At 54.5% G+C, this 18354-nt stretch overlaps 1 protein-coding gene and 1 long non-coding RNA gene across 3 annotated transcripts in view; one reads left to right on the forward strand and one right to left on the reverse strand.

The window, feature by feature from the left end:
• Positions 1-4: 4 nt before the first annotated feature.
• EPHB6 (EPH receptor B6) lies at positions 5-16713 on the reverse strand. 2 transcript variants are annotated; one of them, XM_070463179.1, is made up of 17 exons: positions 15964-16713; positions 6946-7136; positions 6601-6665; positions 5597-6350; positions 4758-4913; positions 4148-4489; positions 3916-4040; positions 3561-3723; positions 3230-3344; positions 2943-2995; positions 2553-2672; positions 2183-2430; positions 1753-1926; positions 1102-1251; positions 692-885; positions 414-569; positions 5-310 (listed from the first exon to the last, which is right to left on the reverse strand). In XM_070463179.1, the coding sequence occupies exons 2-17, from the start codon at positions 7043-7045 to the stop codon at positions 202-204; spliced, it is 3024 nt and encodes a 1007-aa protein (XP_070319280.1). In that variant the 5' UTR covers positions 7046-7136; positions 15964-16713; the 3' UTR covers positions 5-201. The 2 variants fall into 2 exon arrangements, with proteins under 2 accessions (XP_070319280.1, XP_070319335.1); XM_070463234.1 differs by having other exon boundaries at positions 6946-7139.
• A 99-nt stretch (positions 16714-16812) lies between these two features.
• The window catches only part of LOC139033765 (uncharacterized), a 42555-nt gene continuing 41013 nt past the window's right edge, over positions 16813-18354 (forward strand). The window contains exon 1 of the long non-coding RNA XR_011486249.1: positions 16813-17635. This is a non-coding gene — a long non-coding RNA (uncharacterized lncRNA). The remainder of the gene's footprint in view (positions 17636-18354) is intronic.

Here is an 18354-nt window from a genome sequence, read left to right on the forward strand (position 1 = left end):
CTACTCCGATGTGCAAAATCCCTTCTTTCCCTTTAATGTGGGGAAGGCAGGGGAGGACCGGGGAGGGAGGTGTCCCAAGGGTTGGGTTTAGTGTGTGGCTGGCGGGCGTGGAGCCAGGTTCATATCTCCCTTGGCCCCCCTGGGACCCTCATCCAGGACTTGGTTACGGGCATCCTCACGTCGTAGCTTCCCGCCCAGACCTCAGACCTCCACGGGGCCCGGCGGCCTCAAGTGCTGCTGCAGGAGCTGAATGTGGTGTAACAGCTTCTTCTGGTGGCCAGCCAGGGTGACCCCCAGGGCGGGCAGGTCTCTAGGGAGGGGAACGGAAGGGAAAAAAAATTGGGGCCCGTGTCTTCAAAACCCCGGGCCCTGCCCCTGGGCTGAGGCTCCCCTCCCCGACCCCTCCGGCTTACTCCAGGCTGAGCTGAGCCACATCACCGAAGGTGCAGAGGCCAGACTGGGAGAAGTTGTCCCGGTAGCACTCCAGGCCGATGGCCGAGAGCCAGGCCTGAGGGGAGTCCAGAGATGGAAAGTCCAGGGCCACGGGATTCAGCAGGGCCTGGGAGGGTCTGGGAGGGAGGGGCAGGCAGGTCAGTCTCCTCTTCGTCCTTGTCCCCTCTCCTCAGTCTCCTTTATGGGTCTGCATCAACCCTCCCTGGCTCTCCCGGGCTCTAACGCCAAAGCTCCAGACCTGTCCCCGGGGCTCCCGCCAGCCTGCAGAGTGTCTGGCTTGCGGATCATCTTGTCAAATGCAGCCACCAGCTGGTCAAAGTGAGGTCGCTGGGTACGATCCTTCTGCCAAGTGTCCAGCATAAGCAGGTGCAGTCCAGGTGGACAGCCTGGAGGTGGGGGCAGCCGGAATTCCTGCTCTATTGCATTTAGCACCTGGGGATTAGAGGAAGAAGATGGTGCTTAGAGGCTATTGCTAGTGGAAAGGAATGTATCGTTAGGTAAGCATGAGGTTGGAAAGGAACTCAAACATGGAAAATGAGACCCATGAGATCTTAGAATGTGAATGTATTCCGGGATGGAGGGCTTAGAATGTTTGAGTCTGTAAGTCTGGTGGGTTGGACGGACAGGGGTTCCGGGTCATGAGCTCACCTCCTGGTCACTCATGTCCCAGTAGGGCCGCTCTCCATAACTCATCACTTCCCACATCACTATCCCAAAGCTCCAGACATCACTAGATGTTGTATGTTTCCCATGTGCGATGACCTCTGGGGCCGCCCAGCGAAGCATACAACTTGGGCCCTGAGGGGTGGGGTTGAAAGTAACAATAGCAATAATCAGAGCCATGGTCCTAGTTACTGATCAACTACTATGTGCTCAGATGTGTATCAAGGGTTTCACAGCAAGCATCTCATTTAATTCCATGATGACCCTGTATTACCGATGGCATTATCTCCATTTTGCAGGTACAGAGGCTGAGACATAGAGAAATACAAATGTGTGCAAAGTCACAGAGCTTGAGGGTGGTGTGTGGATCTGCACCCGGGGGCTCTGACAGTGGTCAGCACTAGGGAAGGGCAGGGGGTGGTTCTAGGAGGACTCCCTTCCTTCCTCAGTGTCCTTAGCCCCTCCCTGATGTCCCGCTGTGCCCCCTCACCTGGGGTTTGCTCCATCACACGGGTGAGCTCCGCCCCTTCAGACTCTAAGGTATGCCCCCTGAGGCATCCACCGCCCCTGGTCCCAGCTTGTCCTCCAGCAACCCCGCCCCCCCAGGGAGGCCGGGCCCCCAAGGCTGGCTCTCACCTGAGGGCTGTGGCCGAGACGAGCCACCTTGCATACCAGGTGGCTGTTCACCAGCACGCTGTGGGCGGAGAGTGCGCGGTGCACGAAGGCGAAGCTGGACAGGTACTGCATGGCAGCGGCCACGCCCCGCTGCATGGCCACCAGCTGCAGGCTGCTGAACTGGCCCTCCCGCTGCTGGGGGGCGGTGGAGGGGGGACAGGTCAGCAAAAGCAGGGGGAGGAACCTGGACTCATCACACAGACACACTGGCACCCAAGGGCAAGGGCTATATGGAATCAGAATGGCCTGAGAATGAAGGCTGAAGACCCCAGAGGCAGTGGCAGGAGGGAGCAGAGGGATGGGGCTGTGAGTCCCGAACAGCTGAGAACTGCCCACTTTCCCAGCCCAAGCCTCCCCCCACCAGCACCGCCTCACTACCAGCCTGACTGACCCTCAGGAAGCTGTCCAGGGGGCCCAGCTCCATGAGTTCCGTCAGCACCATGAAGGGCCGGCTCCTGGTGACCACGCCCTCCAGCCGCAGGATGTTGGGGTGCTGAAACTGGCCCAGCATGGCGGCCTGCCCGAGAAAGGCCATCTGCAAACTCTCGGCGCCTCCGGTCCACAGGGCCTGGATGGCCACGGCCTGCTCCCGCCGTCCCCGGGGCTGCAGGCGGCCCCGGCGCACCTCCCCGAAGGAGCCTGGGGGGGGCAGGTGTAGGCTGGGGGCGGGGTCCACAGGAGGGACTCGAGGTGTCCTACCCTGTTCAGAAGGGACCCTCCTGGGAACCCCTTCCATGCCCTCCTCTGCCCCCACGCAGTACCTGCCCCAATGACTTCCTCGATCTTGATGTACGTGGGGTCAACCTCCCGGGCGAATTCTCGGATGGCCTGGCAGGGGTCCTCATAGGTGGAGGGGTCGATGTAGTACTTCACCCCGAGCCCTGCAGGCGTGGGGGGCGGTCCATGACGAGGGCACATGCCCACACACCCCAGGCTTGCTCTCTCACTCCCAAAGACGGTGCCAAGGAGCTGCCCGCAGCCCTGGAGGCCGGGCCCCGCCTAAGGGTACCCCTGGCCAGTTCTCAGCTGCCCCGGACTCACTGCCCCAGCCCTCCGCCCCCTCCTGCCCCACCTCTGGGGTCTTCATCCTTCCTTCTCAGGCCGTTCTGATTCCAGCTCGCCCGCCCCCACTTCCCAGCCCCACCCCCGACCTGGGCTGCTGTATCGCTGCAGTTGCTCCATGTAGCCGGTTCCACGCCGCTTCCTGGGGACCAAAACCACAGTCCTGCAGGCACACTCCCACCTGTCCCCTCCCCAGTCCACCCGCGGAGGCCAAGGCCCTGCCAGGGCTCTGGGGCGGCAGGCAGCCAGACCCAGGGGCTGCGGGCTGCTGGGGGTAGAGGGCGCTGGTGGGGGCTTCCCAGGGGAACTCTGTGGCTGTCAGGACTTGGGGCTGTGTGGAGGGGGTGGTACCCGGCTGTGGCGGGGAGGGGCTCACCTCTGGAAGACGAGAGCCAGCACGGTGATGGCCGCCAGCAGGAGGAAGGCCAGCGCCCCCAGGATGGACCCAACCACCAAGGAGAGCCTCTCAGGAAGCGGAGTGGACAGCTCACCTGGAGAACCAGCACACAGGGGCACAGGTGAATAAGATCTCACAGGCCGGAGCATCCTTCCCTCACGCACCCCCTCCCCACAGGGAACCGAAGATCAAGGGGCAGACACTCTCCTGGTCTGGAAGGTCGGGGTGAAGGTGCAAGGTTTGGATGGTCCCCGGGCCCCTCCTCACCATCCCTTCGGGCCGCCCCCACCCCACCCAGGCCTCCCCTCACCTTGAGGCAGCGTCTGGAAGTAGACCTTGCCCCCATAGGGGCCATGGCCCGCGGCTGTCCGCGCCCGCACCTGGAAGCCATAGATGTGGCCGGGGCTTAACTTGGTCACGGTGGCTGTGTTGGTCTCGCTGGTCAGGGTGAAGGAGTGGGATTCATCTTCTGCCTGGGGGGTTGGTGACAGCCACTCACTCCCTGCCGGCTGTGGGGTCCCGATCCCCCCTGCCCCCCCTCCCACATTCCTCACTCCCCGGCTGCAGGGCCCTGAGGCACCCCTCTGGTCCCCCCACCTCTCGCCCCACTGTGGGGCCCCTGGAACCTCCCACCAGCCCCACCAGGGCCGCCCTCTGCTCCCCACCTGGTCATAGTAGCGGAGCTGATAGTCCAGGATGTTTCCGTTGGTCTGGTCAGGCTGCGGCCAGGACACGGTGATGCTGTTGGAGGCGCGACTCACCTGGTGCATGGCAGGGACTGCGGAGGGAACTGGCGTGGGGGTGATGTTAGTGGGGTTTCCAGGGGCTGGAGAGCAGGAGTGGGGCACAGGGGTTTCTAAGGAGGAGACTGGAAGCTTAGGGGCGGCCGAGGCTCACCTGCGTGGCTGGTGCTTACATTGATGGCTGCAGCCTGGGGAGGGTCGGGGCTGAGCTCTGACACCCCGTTGACAGCCTGCACCTCCAGGATGTAGGGTACGTGTGGCCTCAGCCCCCCGACGAGCACACGGCTCTCGGTCAGGCCCCTCTGGCGGGGGTCGAAATGCACCTCGTCCCTACAGCGGCGACAAGGGCCCTGGCCCCCGGCCCCTCCGCACTCCTTGCACACGACGTTGAAGAGTAGGTCCCCACGGCCCCCCAGCTCCCGAGGCAGGCGCCAGTGCAGCATGAGGGTGGAGCCCTGCACCTCGAACCACAGCTCCTGGGGGGCTGACGGAGGGCCTGGGGAGACCACGTGCATGGTGGGGGACAAGGGCCAGGGAGTAGGGAGTTGTGGGGTGGGGGTGATGGGTGAAGGAAGGAGACAGTGTAGGGAGGAAGCAGGTGGGCCAGGAGCAGAGCAGTCAGGGAAACGTGGCAGGGAAGGAAAGCAAGGACAGAGGAGGAAAAAGTCACTGCAAATGCCAACCAGCCACCCCGTGTGCCCTCAGGCTCACCCTCTCCTGGCCCCACTGCCTCCCAATTCCGTCCCTGGGTGGGGGGGACTCACCAGTGCAGGAGGCTTCTGGGGGGTCTGAACTGGCCCGGAAGAAGCCTTCCAGGCAGGGGCACACAGGGGCCGCAGGATCCGGGGCATGGCTGCGGGCAGGGCATGGTGAGCAGGGGGCATTCCCAGCCAAGGCTTTGTAGGACCCCCGAGGGCAGGCTGAGGAGCAGAGGGGGGAGCAGCCTCAGGTCCACTCTGCCATCCTGAGCTCCCCCCTCCACCCCGACACCAGCACAGCCATTCGCCCAGGCCTGCGTTCCTCCCGAGATCTGCCTCTCCTCCTCACCCGTCTCTTCCCTCTCCGCCTCCTTCGGGCAGACCCTGACACTACTTCTGCCATTTTGCTGGGGGCGGAATTACATTTCCATTGATGGAGAAAGTCCTGTGTGGTGGGCGCTGCGGCAGGCCAGGCACTCGAGGCACAACCTCCCTCTGCAAGAGGCTGCCTGCAGCCTGCACTCACAGCAGAAATACCCTGTTCAGTTGTATCCAACACCTCCCAGGACGATCCTGGACATGAGATGATCCATCCCCAGCTGGACAGCAAATGCAGACAAAGGGCCCCATCCCACAACAGCCTTTTATCTCCATCCCTTCACAGGTCTGTAGCCCTGGGAGCCCCAGCAAGGGTTGTGGAATTCTCCAGAAGGTTCCAAAAGTTTCAGATGAGTGGATGAAAGCAAGCCTGGGTGCTTTAGGAAATAAATCCGGAGAAAACAAGGCTTCTTTCCTAAAACAGCTTATTGCTGACCTTTGGAGGGGTGGACAAAATGAAGTGTGGACCCGTTCAGGAGTGATCTCAAGGGCAAGGGAGCGAGGGGGGCGGGGAGCCGGGGTCTCACCTTGGCAGGCCTTGTCTCCCCGCGCAGGCTGGTGCCCCGGCTGGCAGCGGCAGCCCCCGACGGCAACCATCCACTTGCCCTCCCCGTTGCAGTGCAGCCTGGCGGCGCCGCCCGCTGCCTGGCCCCCTGCTCCATCCTCCTCCGGCTCCGCATGCGCCACACAGGTGCCCACAGCCGCCACCAGGGAGGCCCCCCCGGCCCCGCTGGCCTGCGTCTCGGGAAAGGAAGCGAAGGCGCGAAGCACTGAGGGGCAGGCGTAGAAGAAGAGCTTGACCGCCACGAGAGCCAGGCAGGCCCCGGTGTCCTGGAAGGCCACGTAGAAGCCGCGCTGGGTCAAGGGCCCGAAGCTCCGCTCCTTGACATTCAGCTGCAGCCCCGCCCGCTGCCCGGCCCGCGGGGGGCCCACCGCCCAGGCCGAGGAGGCGGGAAAACTCTCATCCGCCGCGATCGTGTCCACCTTGGTCCAGCGTTTGAGGTGCCAGGAGGAGATGCTGTCGGGGCTGTCGGGCTCCTCGGCCTGGCGGTAGTAAAGCGTGAAGGTCTCCCGGCAGGTGCCCCCGGCCACGCCCAGGCTGGAGCAGGCCCGCACGGAGAAATGCAGTCGGATGTGCGCCCGCTGGGCGCCCCGCCGCTCCACAAAGTGTGTCTGCAGCCAGTTGTCCTGCCCCGGGCCTGGAGCGGCCCCGGCCACGTGGCATGCCTCGAATGTCCGAGTCAGGCGTCGCTGGTCGTCCAGAACGCTCACTTCGTCCCACTGAAGGAGGACCACAGAAGCGCTGTTAGCGGCTCCTGGGTCCGTACGGGGCAGGGAGGCGGGGCATATCCCTTCCAGCCCATCTTAGAATTAACCACATGCAAAGCCGCTGAGGATGCCCGCAAGTCCTGTTCCTCTGGAGGGCAGACCTCAGCCCAGCCATCTCCACTGAGGGTTTCCTCCTTGCAATCATCGAGCTCCTGATTGGGGCAGGGGCGGGGGCGGCTGGCTCAGAATGCAAGATACTCACCCCACCTGGTGGGTAGGTGAGCCAGCCAATCTCAGATGTCTCTCCACTGGTGTCCAGCAACACCTCTGCCCAGAGACAAGAAGGGACACGCAGTGGCCAGGCCTGCAGCCAGCAGGGCTAATGCCACCCCAGACCCACCGGAAAGAGAATTTTCCTCCCACCGGAAAGAGATTCATTTAACTGACCAATAGGAGCTCGACTGTCTCTTCGGAGCCCTTCTCTGGAACCTTCCCCGTTCCTTTTCCTCTCTTGATGTCTCACTCTTTTCTGCATCTTTCCCACTTCCCACATGTGCTGGGTCTCTACTAGCAGGTGGGGCTTCTTCCGTCTCCCCTCCCTGCTTACCTTCCAGAGCCAGGACCGAGGACACCAGCGCTAGAACCCACAGGCTGCCGACCATGCCCGCCGCTCTGCTCCCTGACGGGGCAGCCCCCTCAGCAGCCATGAGGCATCTTCAGGGCTCCCACCATGGCCCTGCCACCACCCTGCTCCCAGGTGGGGCTGCTGCTTTGCAAGGCTGGAGTCTGCAGCCAAGCCTGCTTCCAGATACAAAGGAACAGAAGAGTCCAGTGAGAAGTAACTGCATTGCTTCACAGTTGGTACAGCCTCCAAAACCTGGCCCTGGGTCACCCCCTGAAGCTCTCAAAGTGCCCCAGCACCAACCATGGGTGGGGCCGGCAGGAAGCCGAATCTCTCCCAACCTGTGCTGAGTCCACCATTATGGGGGACCAGTGCCCAGTCGGCCTACCTCCTACACTGTGCAGGTGACCCATCTCTGAGCATCTGTTGCTCATGGCCCTCCCTGATCCAGGTGGCACAGTGATAAAGAATCTGCCTGCAAGGCAGGAGACACGGGTTTGATTCCTGGGTCAGCAAGATCCCCCGGAGAAGGAAATGGCAACCCATGCCAGTATTCTTGCCTGGGAAATCTCCATGGACAGAGGAGCCTGGCAGGCTACAGTCCACAGGGTGGTAAAAGAGTTGGACATGACTGAGCTAGTCAACAAAACAACTCAGAGCACAGGGTAGCTCTGAGCCAGTTGTATCCCTTTTCTTCTGGAAGGAGCTATACAAGTTCTTTCTCTTCATTTATTCTCCTCCCTTCCTCCTAAGGCCACCCTGTATAGAAAGTCAGAAGATGCTTCTCATTAAAAGCAGGGGAGTTACAAGCTACTCCTTCCCTGGGGGGACACGCGGTCCCCTCTCCCCAACACCTCCCAACCCCCATCAGACTTGGACACTCTAGGACATTTCAGAGAGGCAGCGAAGCGAGAGGGACCGCAGAAGGAGAGCTGTGGGGTATGAAGGGAGGGAGGGTGCGAGAGCAGACACGAATATGAACAAAGGCAGAAAGATTCTGCCTGTTAAAGCAGCCAGGATAGAGAAGGGACTGAGCTATGTAGGTCCTCTCTCTACAAGCGGCACGTTTTTTCTCTGGCTTACAGAAAAATAAATGTATGCTCTTATATATATATATATATATATATATATATAAAGATGCTCCCTAGCTTACTCACAATGAAAGGGAGGCATGTCATTTGGTTTATGAAATTAACAATGCCTGAGTTGGAGAAGGTATGAGAAATAGGTTCTCTTGTATTCACTGTGGGTTCGAGTTGGTGTATACTCTTAGAAGGACCATTGGTGATGTCTACCTAGCAGCTTCATGTCTAAGAATTTGTCCTTCAGGTATCTATAGCTGGATCCCTTTGCACAGATGTTCAAATGAGAATATGTATTGCATCATCATTGGTAAGGGAAAATACGGCAAAGTGTTCATCAATAGAAAGATGACTAAAAAATTATGGCACAGCCTTCGAAAGGAATAAGGGCTAGTGTTTATGTATTGATATGGAAATAATGTCTAAGTGAAAGTACATAGTCCATCGCAGAGTCATATACAGTATCCTCCTGATTGGTAACTTAAGAAGGACCTACATATATTATACATAGGCTTGTAAAGGGGTTTCCCAGGTGACACTAGTGGTAAAGAACCTGTCTGCTAATACAGGAGACAAAAGAGATGCAGGTTCAGTCCCTGGGTTGGGAAGATCCCCTGGAGGAGGGCATGGCAACCCACTCCAGTATTCTTGCCTACAGAATCAAATGGACAGAGGAGCTGAGTGGGCTATGGTTCTTGGGGTCACAAAGAGTTGGACACGACTGAAGTGACTTAGCATACACACATGTATGTAAGGATCTTAAAGAAAGGTAGACAAAATCTGGGAAGAAAGGGAGAGGGAAAACATGGGGAATAATGCAAGAAACATTTACTCTCATATCCTCTTTATTTTTTTTTTCTTGTCCTTCTTAAGTTTTTAGAAATTTATTTTTAATTGGAGGATAATTCCTTTACAATATTGTGTTGATTTCTGCCTGAATGAATCAGCCATAAGTACACACATGTACTCTCCCTCTAGAAACTGCCCCATCCCACCCCTCTAGCTTGTCACAGAGTACCATGTCCAAAAATGGTACCAATGAACCGATTTGCAGGGCAGGAATAGAGATGCAGACATAGAGAACAGACTTTGGACATAGAGAGGTGAGGAGAGGGTGGGAGGAGCTGAGAGAGCAGCACTGAAGCATATATATTACCATATGCAAAATAGATAGCTAATGGGAAGTTGCTATATGAACCTTTAGTTTTTACAGTTGAAAATCTTAGGACTTCCCTGACAGTCCAGTGGTTAAGATTCCTCGTTCCCAATGCAGGGGGTGTGGGTTTGATCCCTGGTGGGGGAACTAAGATCCCACATGCCAAAGGAAATGGCCATAAATAAATTGATTAATTAAGATAAAACTATTAATGATAAAAATCTTGCATGTATATTATTTTTCAGTGGAATCATCAAAATTTTAAATTTAAAATTTTAAACAGTAAATAATAACTGTTTAGTGAAAAGTGGAAGTGTTAGTTTCTCAGTAGAGTCTGACTCTTTGCGACCCCATGGACTATAGTCCGCCAGGCTCCTCTGCCCATGGAATTCTCCAGGCAAGAATGCTGGAGTAGGTTGCCATTCCCTTCTCCAGGGCATCTTCCCTGACCCAGAGATCAAACCCGCCTGCATTGCACAGAGATTCTTTACCATCTGAGCCACCGGGGAAACCCTATTACTATCTAAAAATAATAACTGCTTAGTAAAATGAATCAAAATAGTGTTCATGCCCTCAAAATGGTTTCTCAGGACTATGTGATAAGCTATGTTTTTATATAAAACAGTCTCCAGCCTTTAGAAGCACAACACTGTAGCTCACAAACACAGGACCAAGAGCCGTGGCTGCCTCCAGGGTCACGGTGAAGGAAAACAGGCTCAGACCTTTCTTTGCTCATTGGTCTAAGGTGAGCTCTCTCTCTCCTTGTGACTGAGTCTCAAAAGCCTGTGAGTTGCATAGACAAGAGAACCAGAGGTCACTGATTTCTATTGAGAAGAAAACAAGAGGCACGTTGCTCAAAATTCTCAAAAGATTGAAAGTAAAAATAAAAGCCAATTGGAAGTTGGAACCAAAAAATTACACATTTCACAATGAAGCTGAGACCAAACTATTAAACGACATTTTACTTTGACAAATGTGAAAATCATGATTTGATTCCTACCAGTCCTTTTTTTCAGTTAATGCTGGCTATGCTGTAGGCTGAAGCCTTCAGCATTATCTCCAGGTGGTTTTCATGAAAAGACATCATTTGTGCATCTGCATGGCCTGACATGAGTGGATGTCTGCCAAGTGGCCACTAAAATTTACCTTTCAGGCCTCTAGAACACCACATGAGAAATAAAGAGTTCAGTTTATGGCATATGGAGACAAGTAAGGAGCATCTGGAAATTTCCACCTTGTATACCTTGAACTTACACAATATTATATGTCAGTTGTATCTCAGTATGGCTCAGATGGTAAAGCGTCTGCCTGCAATGCAGGAGACCTGGGTTCGATCCCTGGGCTGGAAAGATCCCCTGGAGAAGGAAATGACAACCCACTCCAGTACTCTTGCCTAGAAGATTCCATGGATGGAGGAGCCTGGTGGGCTACAGTCCATGGGGTCGCAAAGAGTCAGACACAACTGAGTGACTTCACTTTCTTAAAGCTGGGGGGAGGGTGGGAAGAAGCATTTTCATATAGCAGATTATTACTAGGAAGCAGAAGTTCTTTGCAAATACTGTCCCAAATGCTACAAAAACCATTCACAGATTATATTAACGTTTCAAACAAGAACCAGGAGATGGTAAAGTAAAAAGCATAGTCCCATCAACAATGGCTGTTTGAATGTTGATACTTTCTGCATTTCAGTCCTCCTACATAAATCCAAATATAAAACTAATAAATGGCAATTTTGCACACACACAAAAAAAGAATTGAAAAAATACAATAGCTGCTTAAGAAATGTCCTAAAGTAGTTCATGTTGCGGGTACACACCCCCACCCCCAATCTTAATGGCTTAATTTGAAGACATGCTTCATACACTAGAGCAGACCAGATTCTGTCTCACTCTCTGTCACAGGATCTTTAGGAAGGCTGTTATCAAGAACTGAAAATGCCAGCAAGACGTCTTTAAACAGTGAAGGCTATTATGCCATTCGGCCAGCAGATATTCTTTAAAATAGCCTCTTTCAGTCAGAACATGGATGGAATCTGGAATCTGTACAAAGAAGAAACTGTAAGACTGTGTCTTCTTAAACTTATAACTAGACAAATCACGGAGAAGGAATAATGAACACTTTGGATATGTCCCAGGGAATTTTTGGAGAGACAGTGAAACAGGAGAGAAAAAGATGCACACTGCCAATCACATCAGCTGTGAAGTATGGAACATCCCAGAAGATGAATGGCCAAGCATTTGCTTTGATGACCCACAACACAAGTAACACGGCTTGTGGCTACACGAGGGTGCTGCGTAGCTTTAGTATGCATCTAGATGACAACATGAAGCTGGCCTCTCTCCAGAAGATCCAGAAAAGAACAGAAGCAATTATAAAACAAGCTAAAGCCACTTGGTTTCTAATGTCAAGAGGAATCAGGAAAAAAAACAATGAAGTGGGGACATCACATGTAGATTGCTGCAAGTAATTTTTTGAAATGTTACAAAGAACAAAGGTATTCATTAAAAAGAAATGGTTGAGGACTTTCAAGTACTCAGAAGTGTACTTTTGCTGTTTGATGAGGACCTCTTTTAGATTCGGATCCAGAGGACGGATGGTTATAAATAAGTTTCTTCAGAAAAAAATTGTTGCTGAGTGAGACTAGGAAGTTAGGTTGACTCTAATGTATCCAACCAACCCGATAAATCCAAGTCTTTTATTTTTTAATGTATATATAAAAAAACTGAGTGTATCTCTATGGAAAGGATAAAAATAAGGATAGAGGTAACATTATCAAAATATGAAGAAACTGCTGTCAACTAATTCCTGCCACTGCAGATTCTTTTGAAACAAGATTCAAAGGCAGAAATGTAAGTGACAAGAACATGCAGCCCCATCACATGCCTGGAATACAAAACGGGCAGGACTTAGAACTTAATGTTCAAAGGTGACTTCAATGGCTGAGGACTAGGACATCTTTCAGCATTTTGTCCAGGAGGGTGCCTTGGGAGCAGTCGATCACATCCGGGCTGCCACACAGAGGGAGACAGGCCCCCATAAGGTCAGGCCCCTCATTCTCTTCCCTTCAACCTGTTTGAGATTTCTCTGTCTTCAGCTCAAGAGAGTAATCGGTCAGGGTTTAGAAATCCTCTAACCTCTGAAAAAGCAGAAGACTTATCTCCATAAGGAAAACATTCACATTTCAGATGTGTACTGGCTTTAAAAATAAAAACACCAGGAGCAGCAGAAATGTGGATGTAAAATGATAGCTCAGAAAATGAAACTGATTAGACAAAGTTTCTTATAAAAATTGCATTCCATGACCAAATCTTTTTTTTTTTTTGTCTCAGCTCCTTTTTCTTTTCTTTTTCATTTTATATCTTTTGGATACAGTAGGAACACTACAGCCACAAGCTTGCCACATTTTTTTAGTTTACAAAAAACATGGCAGTTTCATAACATCGGGATTGTATTTTGCTTTCACAACTGGCAAAGATTAAAGATGTGTAGAGTCTTAGCTTATAAATCATAGCTTACAAGTTGTTTTCTATAAAAATGAAAGATTTAAAAATACATGAGTAAACCTGTAAGAATTTAAAAAGTTAACTGTGCTCACATTAAAATGCTAAATGTGAAAATTTATGAACGATCCAAGCTGACTTAAATATAATTTATGCACCTGGATTCATAAAGCAAATTTGTAAAAATTAAGTATATAAGCCCAATGAGTTTGGAGGAAGGTATGGCAAAAGATATATCAGGCCATTAAAACTGGTTACTGTAGGAGGTAGAAATAGAGGATGGAGGCTGGGGGGCTCTTATGAACTGTCTCTTATACATACTTGAATTGTTTTTCTTGTTGCAATGAGCATATCTTATTTCTATAATTAAAGCAAAATCTCACAGTTAAAATCTAAACAAAAAAGGAAAATATTTATAAAACCTCAATTAATATAACATCTTTACAATTTATCTCCCCACCTTTGCCATTTAGGTTTCAAAATATCTAGAAATTTTCAGATATTTGGTAAAAGCAGATCTAGAGAGGCAGTAGGATCTGGGAACAAATGAGTGAAAAAATGTCAACAATAAAAGCAAAATAACTTTTATCCCTTTAAGCTTCCCTCCCAAGAAATTGAAATTGTCCCATGATAATGCCATGTTTGTCAATGATGTCAAGCAGTGATGACATCATCGATGTCTCAATGATGTCAAGGCCTGCAACTTCAAAGAGAAAGAGAGGCTCAGAACACACACGGGGCATCACGGAACAGTGAACCCAGGGAGGCAGAGCAGCCTGCCTGCCAGCAGGGTGAGACGAGGTCGGGAGGGCAAAGAGGCCAGTGGTTTTAAGTGGCTGGTGTGTCTGCTGTGGTTGCTGAGCTGGTCCGCACACCTGTTAGCCGCAGGGCCGGCGTGGGAGGGGTCAGCACCACGGGCCCTGTCCTCTGTTCTGTTCCGCAGCTGTTAAACGCCCAGGAAATTCCAGTATAATCCTTGCTCAGCTTACTGCTGCGGCCTCTGCCCTTAATCTCTACCTTGGATATGGGCTCTGTAGCTGTCTCTCCGAGCTCCGGCCACCCGCCTTGAAAAGGATCCCGGTGGCCTTTAAGGAGACATCTAGAGCCCACAGTGAGGAGGTGGCTTTCCTCCGGTGCCTCTAGGCCCTGCCGCCTGGGGCCGGAGAAGCCGATGCATGGATTACCTAGCAGAGGACAGTGCTGGGTCCCCGGAGGCCTGCAGCCCCAGAGAATGTCCCCCAGAGCACGTAGATGCAAAGAAATGTGCCTCCCACTCCCTGGCTGGCTATGGAGCTGGGGGAGGCTTTTAAGATGCAGGCAGTGTCTGAGTCTAGCCAGACAGCCACTTAGAATGAGCCACTTGGGCTTGTACCATGTCGGGTTGGGGGGGGGCACGTGTGGCCCCGGGAAAAGGGCGTGAAGGAGGGTGTTGGGGCCACTGGTACATATGCAGGAGAGATGAGTAAGTGGAAGATGGTGAAAGGAAGCCCATGAGTGCCAGGACCAGTGCCTATGAGCACAAGTGTGAGAGTGTGTAATGGAGTGTATATGAGGTGAGACGGGTGTGGAGCAGGAGAGTATGTGCTGGGTGTGAGTGTGTGTGTCAGCAGGCACATCCCTGCAGATCCCAAGTGTGGAGCTGGAGAGTACGTGCTGGGTGTGTATGTGTATGTGTGTGTGTGTCTGTCTGTGTGTGTGTCTATGTGTCAGCAGGAACATCCCTGCGGATCCCAAGTGTGGAGCAGGACAGTACGTGCTGGGTGTGTGTGTGTGTGTGTGTGTGTGTCTGTGTGACAGCAGGCACATCCCTGCGAATCCCAAGTGGCCCTCATGATGGTGGCAGACACCCGTGAGCCCTACCCTCTCACCCTGGGTCTGTCCCTGCTCTGCCCCTAGTCAGGGTCTCAACTGTGTTCTATCCCAGGAGCTGCTTCTGTGGAAAGACCTGGACTAGGAGAGGAAGGTAAAAGGGGAGTGCAGAGAAAGAGAAACCTCAGGCTCAAAGCACCCCCAGACCTCAGCATACCATTTCCACCTAGTGGGGAGTGTGCTGGGGACCCAGGGCCCAGGGCCAAGGTCTGGAGACAATGATCAGCTGGGAGGGCAGCTGATGCTGCTCGAAGGAGGGGTGGTCCTGCCCTTCCCACACTCAGCCCATCACTGCCTGTTGCTCCCCTGCGCTCTGATGAGAGCAGCCGGTGCTGGCCATCTTCTTGTGCCCATGTGAACTAATAGACTCTGAAGGAGTCCTCTTCCCCAGGCCACTGGGTGGGTACATAGGAGCCCTCACTGTGATCTTCCTGCACCAAAAATGTGCACTGCCCTGAATAAGCCCAGCCACCCTTCTGAACAGCACCTGGCAAATCTGAGCACCCCAGCGCCCATGACTTGGGCAGTTTCCCTGCACTGCCCACGTCCCACAGCTCCTTTCCCACCGAACCAGCATCTCCCCTTTCTAGCGCCTGAGTCAAGTTGCCCAGGCGGGCGCAGGGCCCGGGGTTAACTGATTGGCAACAGGCCCAGCCGCTTCTCTCCCTGGGCACTGCCAGGGACATTACAACATTAGCTAGGCTGGGCCCCTGCCAGCTCCCCCAGGGATGGGAGGAGAGAGGGTGCCAGACAGCCAAGATTGGTGGGTGCGGGTGCTGGGCAGGCAGGGCCACGCACCCAGAGGTAAAGCGAGGGGGTGGAGTCCACGGAGCAGCGAGCAGTGACTTTGGTTACAAGTTGGGGTTCAGAGCTGGGGAGCAGGAACCCGGCCTTCCCTCCACTCCAGGGCTCCTGGGTGGTGAGGGGGGTGGGGGGCAGGATAGGCTGCGGGGAGCTGGGGGCCGGTGCGCATTCAACCTCCACGCTCCTCCCAGCTCCACTGGGATTGGAGAGATGCCATCGGAGTCAGAGGGGGTGGGCAAGCCTCTTCAGAAGGCTGGGAGCCACCTCCTCCGGGACCCCTAGCTCAGGACCCCCGATGTCAGAACCATCCAAGTGTGTCCGGAAACACAGTGGGGGACAGCAGCAGCAGGGTTATGGGGGTGTCACTATGGCTGGGCACAGGCAGGGGTGGGGTGGGGTCGGAGCCAGGTGGGCCAGTTACGCACCCATCACAAACCTCGCTGTCGCGTGGGGTGAGGGATACTCAGCGCTCCCCCAGGAGGACCCCGGGATCTGCAGAGGCCCTGTCAGGAGGGGCCCTCGACTTCTGCATCCCTGTCCCCCGGCACGCCGGCCCCCGCCCCCCAACGCCGCCTGCGACCCCCAGGCTCACCTTCGCGCCGGCCGCAGGCTCCGCAGGTCTGCGCCCTCCCCGAGGCCCCGCACTGGAGCCGCGGCTCTGGGCGCTCGCCCAGCGCCTTCCGGGTCTCCGCTCGGGCGCGGGGACCCCCACCCCTCTCGTCGGCCAGGGTCCACACGGCGCCGAGGGTCTCAGGGCTGCGAGGCGGCTAGGGGGGCGGCGGCCGGCGGCAGGGGCTGCTCCGGAGGCGGGGCGCCGGGGATGGTGCGGGGCCCGCGTCGCGCTCGTCGTCGCCGCGCTGGGTCGCGGGGCTCGCCGCCCGCTGCTCTGCGCCCGAGCGGCGGCTGGAGCGAGCGCAGCCCGGCCCGCCCCCTCCGCGTCCCTCCCAGCCCGGCCCGCCCCTCTCCGGCCCCTCCGGCCGCCTTCCCTCTCCCCTCTTCCGGGGCGCCCAGCCCGCCCTCCCGGGCCTCGGCAGCGAGTGCGCGTCCCGGGCGCGCGGGGGAGAGCCGGGTGGCGGCGCGGGGCTCGCCCGGGGCCCGCCCGTGCGCCCGGCCGGTGGACGTGGGCGCGGAGGATGAAAACCGGCCGGGCCTGGGGCAGGCGGCCGGGAGCTGGGGGCTAAGACCCCGGGGCGGGCGTGCGGGCTCCGGCAGCCGGAGAGCAACGCGGCTGGAACCCAGGGCAGGGGCCCCCGCGCCCCTCGCCTCCCCTCTTTTCTGCTTCAACTCTAGGAACTGAACCCACTGTTTTAGTTCCCACTCAGATTTGAATTAAGGTGGGCGTGAGCTGAGAAAAAGAGAAGAAAGTGGGTGGAGGGAAAGACAAACTCAGAATCTGGAGGGTGCGGGGGCGGGCGCGGGGTGGGGAGCGCTGGATCGGCAGGCAGGGTTGACAGTGCCTCTGATTGAGCCTTCTTCTGGGCGCCGGTGACCCCGGATCTTGCTCGGCGATGGGGCTTCTGACTCCACTCCCCCTCCCTCCACCCTCCCCCCAGGGCAGGGAAGCCTGGGTCTGGAAGGGGAGGTCCTGAGGTCGCTGCCAGGCGCTTACACGGCCGGGGCAAGTCGCTGCACCTCTGGGCGCCTCCTCCCTGGTCCGCTCCCTGGAGAGAGCCTCCCCACGCAGTGAGAGGCTGCGGGAGGTCCTCGCTGCGGGTGCCTGGAAACGTTGAGGAACCGAGGGGGGCACCGCGAGGAAACAGTGTTCGTGCCCACCGGTGGCCTCCTCCCTAACCCGGGATGGGGTTGGGTGGGGGGCGCCCATTGTTCGGGTCCTCACGGCAGAGCGGAGGTGTTGCTACCCCCTGCTGGCTCTTTCAAAGAACGCAAGCATCGGGGGGAGTCTGGCCTCCCCCGCCCCAACTTCCCTCGGCGGTCTCCTATCTCCCCCGTTTATTCAAGACCCCTTTATTAAAGCACTAGCTGCAAATGGGCTGGTCAGAACTGGTACTCAAGGAGCCTTCAGAAACGCAGGAAAATTGTGAAAGAGGTCTGTGAGCCAACAAGTACCATAGGCAGAACAATGAAACTTCAGGACGCACCTGGGAGAAACAGGCTTTAATGAACTGGGTGAATGGCTGAGAGAGAGAGAAAGATAAGGGCGGCTGAACAAGTGCTTCCTGGGCAAGGGGCTTGTTCGTGGCAGTATCTGAGCCGATTAACAAGCCTAATGCCTTTGAGGGATTCTGCATTTGAACATCCAAACAGTAAGTCCCCTTACACTGGTGAGTTTATCTGTTTCTTCTCTTTGCTCTGAAACTCTGTGGCCTTCGTTTCCAAATCAGTTCTCTCCAAGGCCTTGAGAGACTTTTGTGAAGAAACTTACCTTCACATGATGTGCAGTATTACATAACTCATGATCCTAGATACAGTAATAATTTGATTGTCAGACGGTTATGGGTATCTTGGAAACTTAAAAAAAAAAAAAGGCAGTGATTAAATTGTGTTAAAAATAAAAGTATCAATCAAACCAAAACATAGAAGTAACTTTAAAAAGCCCAGAAACTTCAGTAGTGATTTGCAATCCATCATGTATTAAAATTATAGCAAAAATATCTCTATTCTATTCCTTTCTATTGTCTGACATAGCTCATTGTTTATACTGCCTGTTAGTTGCCTGTAATGTGAAATTAAGTTTTTGTTATTTGAGACTTATGTAATTAGTTATTTTTCTTTTGTTAATAAAGCTTGAGAGGCATTCAGACTTCAAAGAAAGCTTCATTGTACCCTGGAGGCAAAGAGGTTTAATTCTGTGATGACAATTGGCCCTGTATCATAATCTCCTATGCGTTATCAAACTGAATTTTAAAAGCAGGTGGATGCATACAATGTATGGTTAAGTGGTGCTGCCACCTGCAGCTATTAAAAAGAAAAGTAATAATTCTTAAAGTTGGACATAAATCCTTTCTAAAATATATTCAGTGCC

This window comes from Odocoileus virginianus, chromosome 1 (genome assembly GCF_023699985.2).
Source record: "Odocoileus virginianus isolate 20LAN1187 ecotype Illinois chromosome 1, Ovbor_1.2, whole genome shotgun sequence".
NCBI classification, from domain to species: Eukaryota; Metazoa; Chordata; class Mammalia; order Artiodactyla; family Cervidae; genus Odocoileus; species Odocoileus virginianus.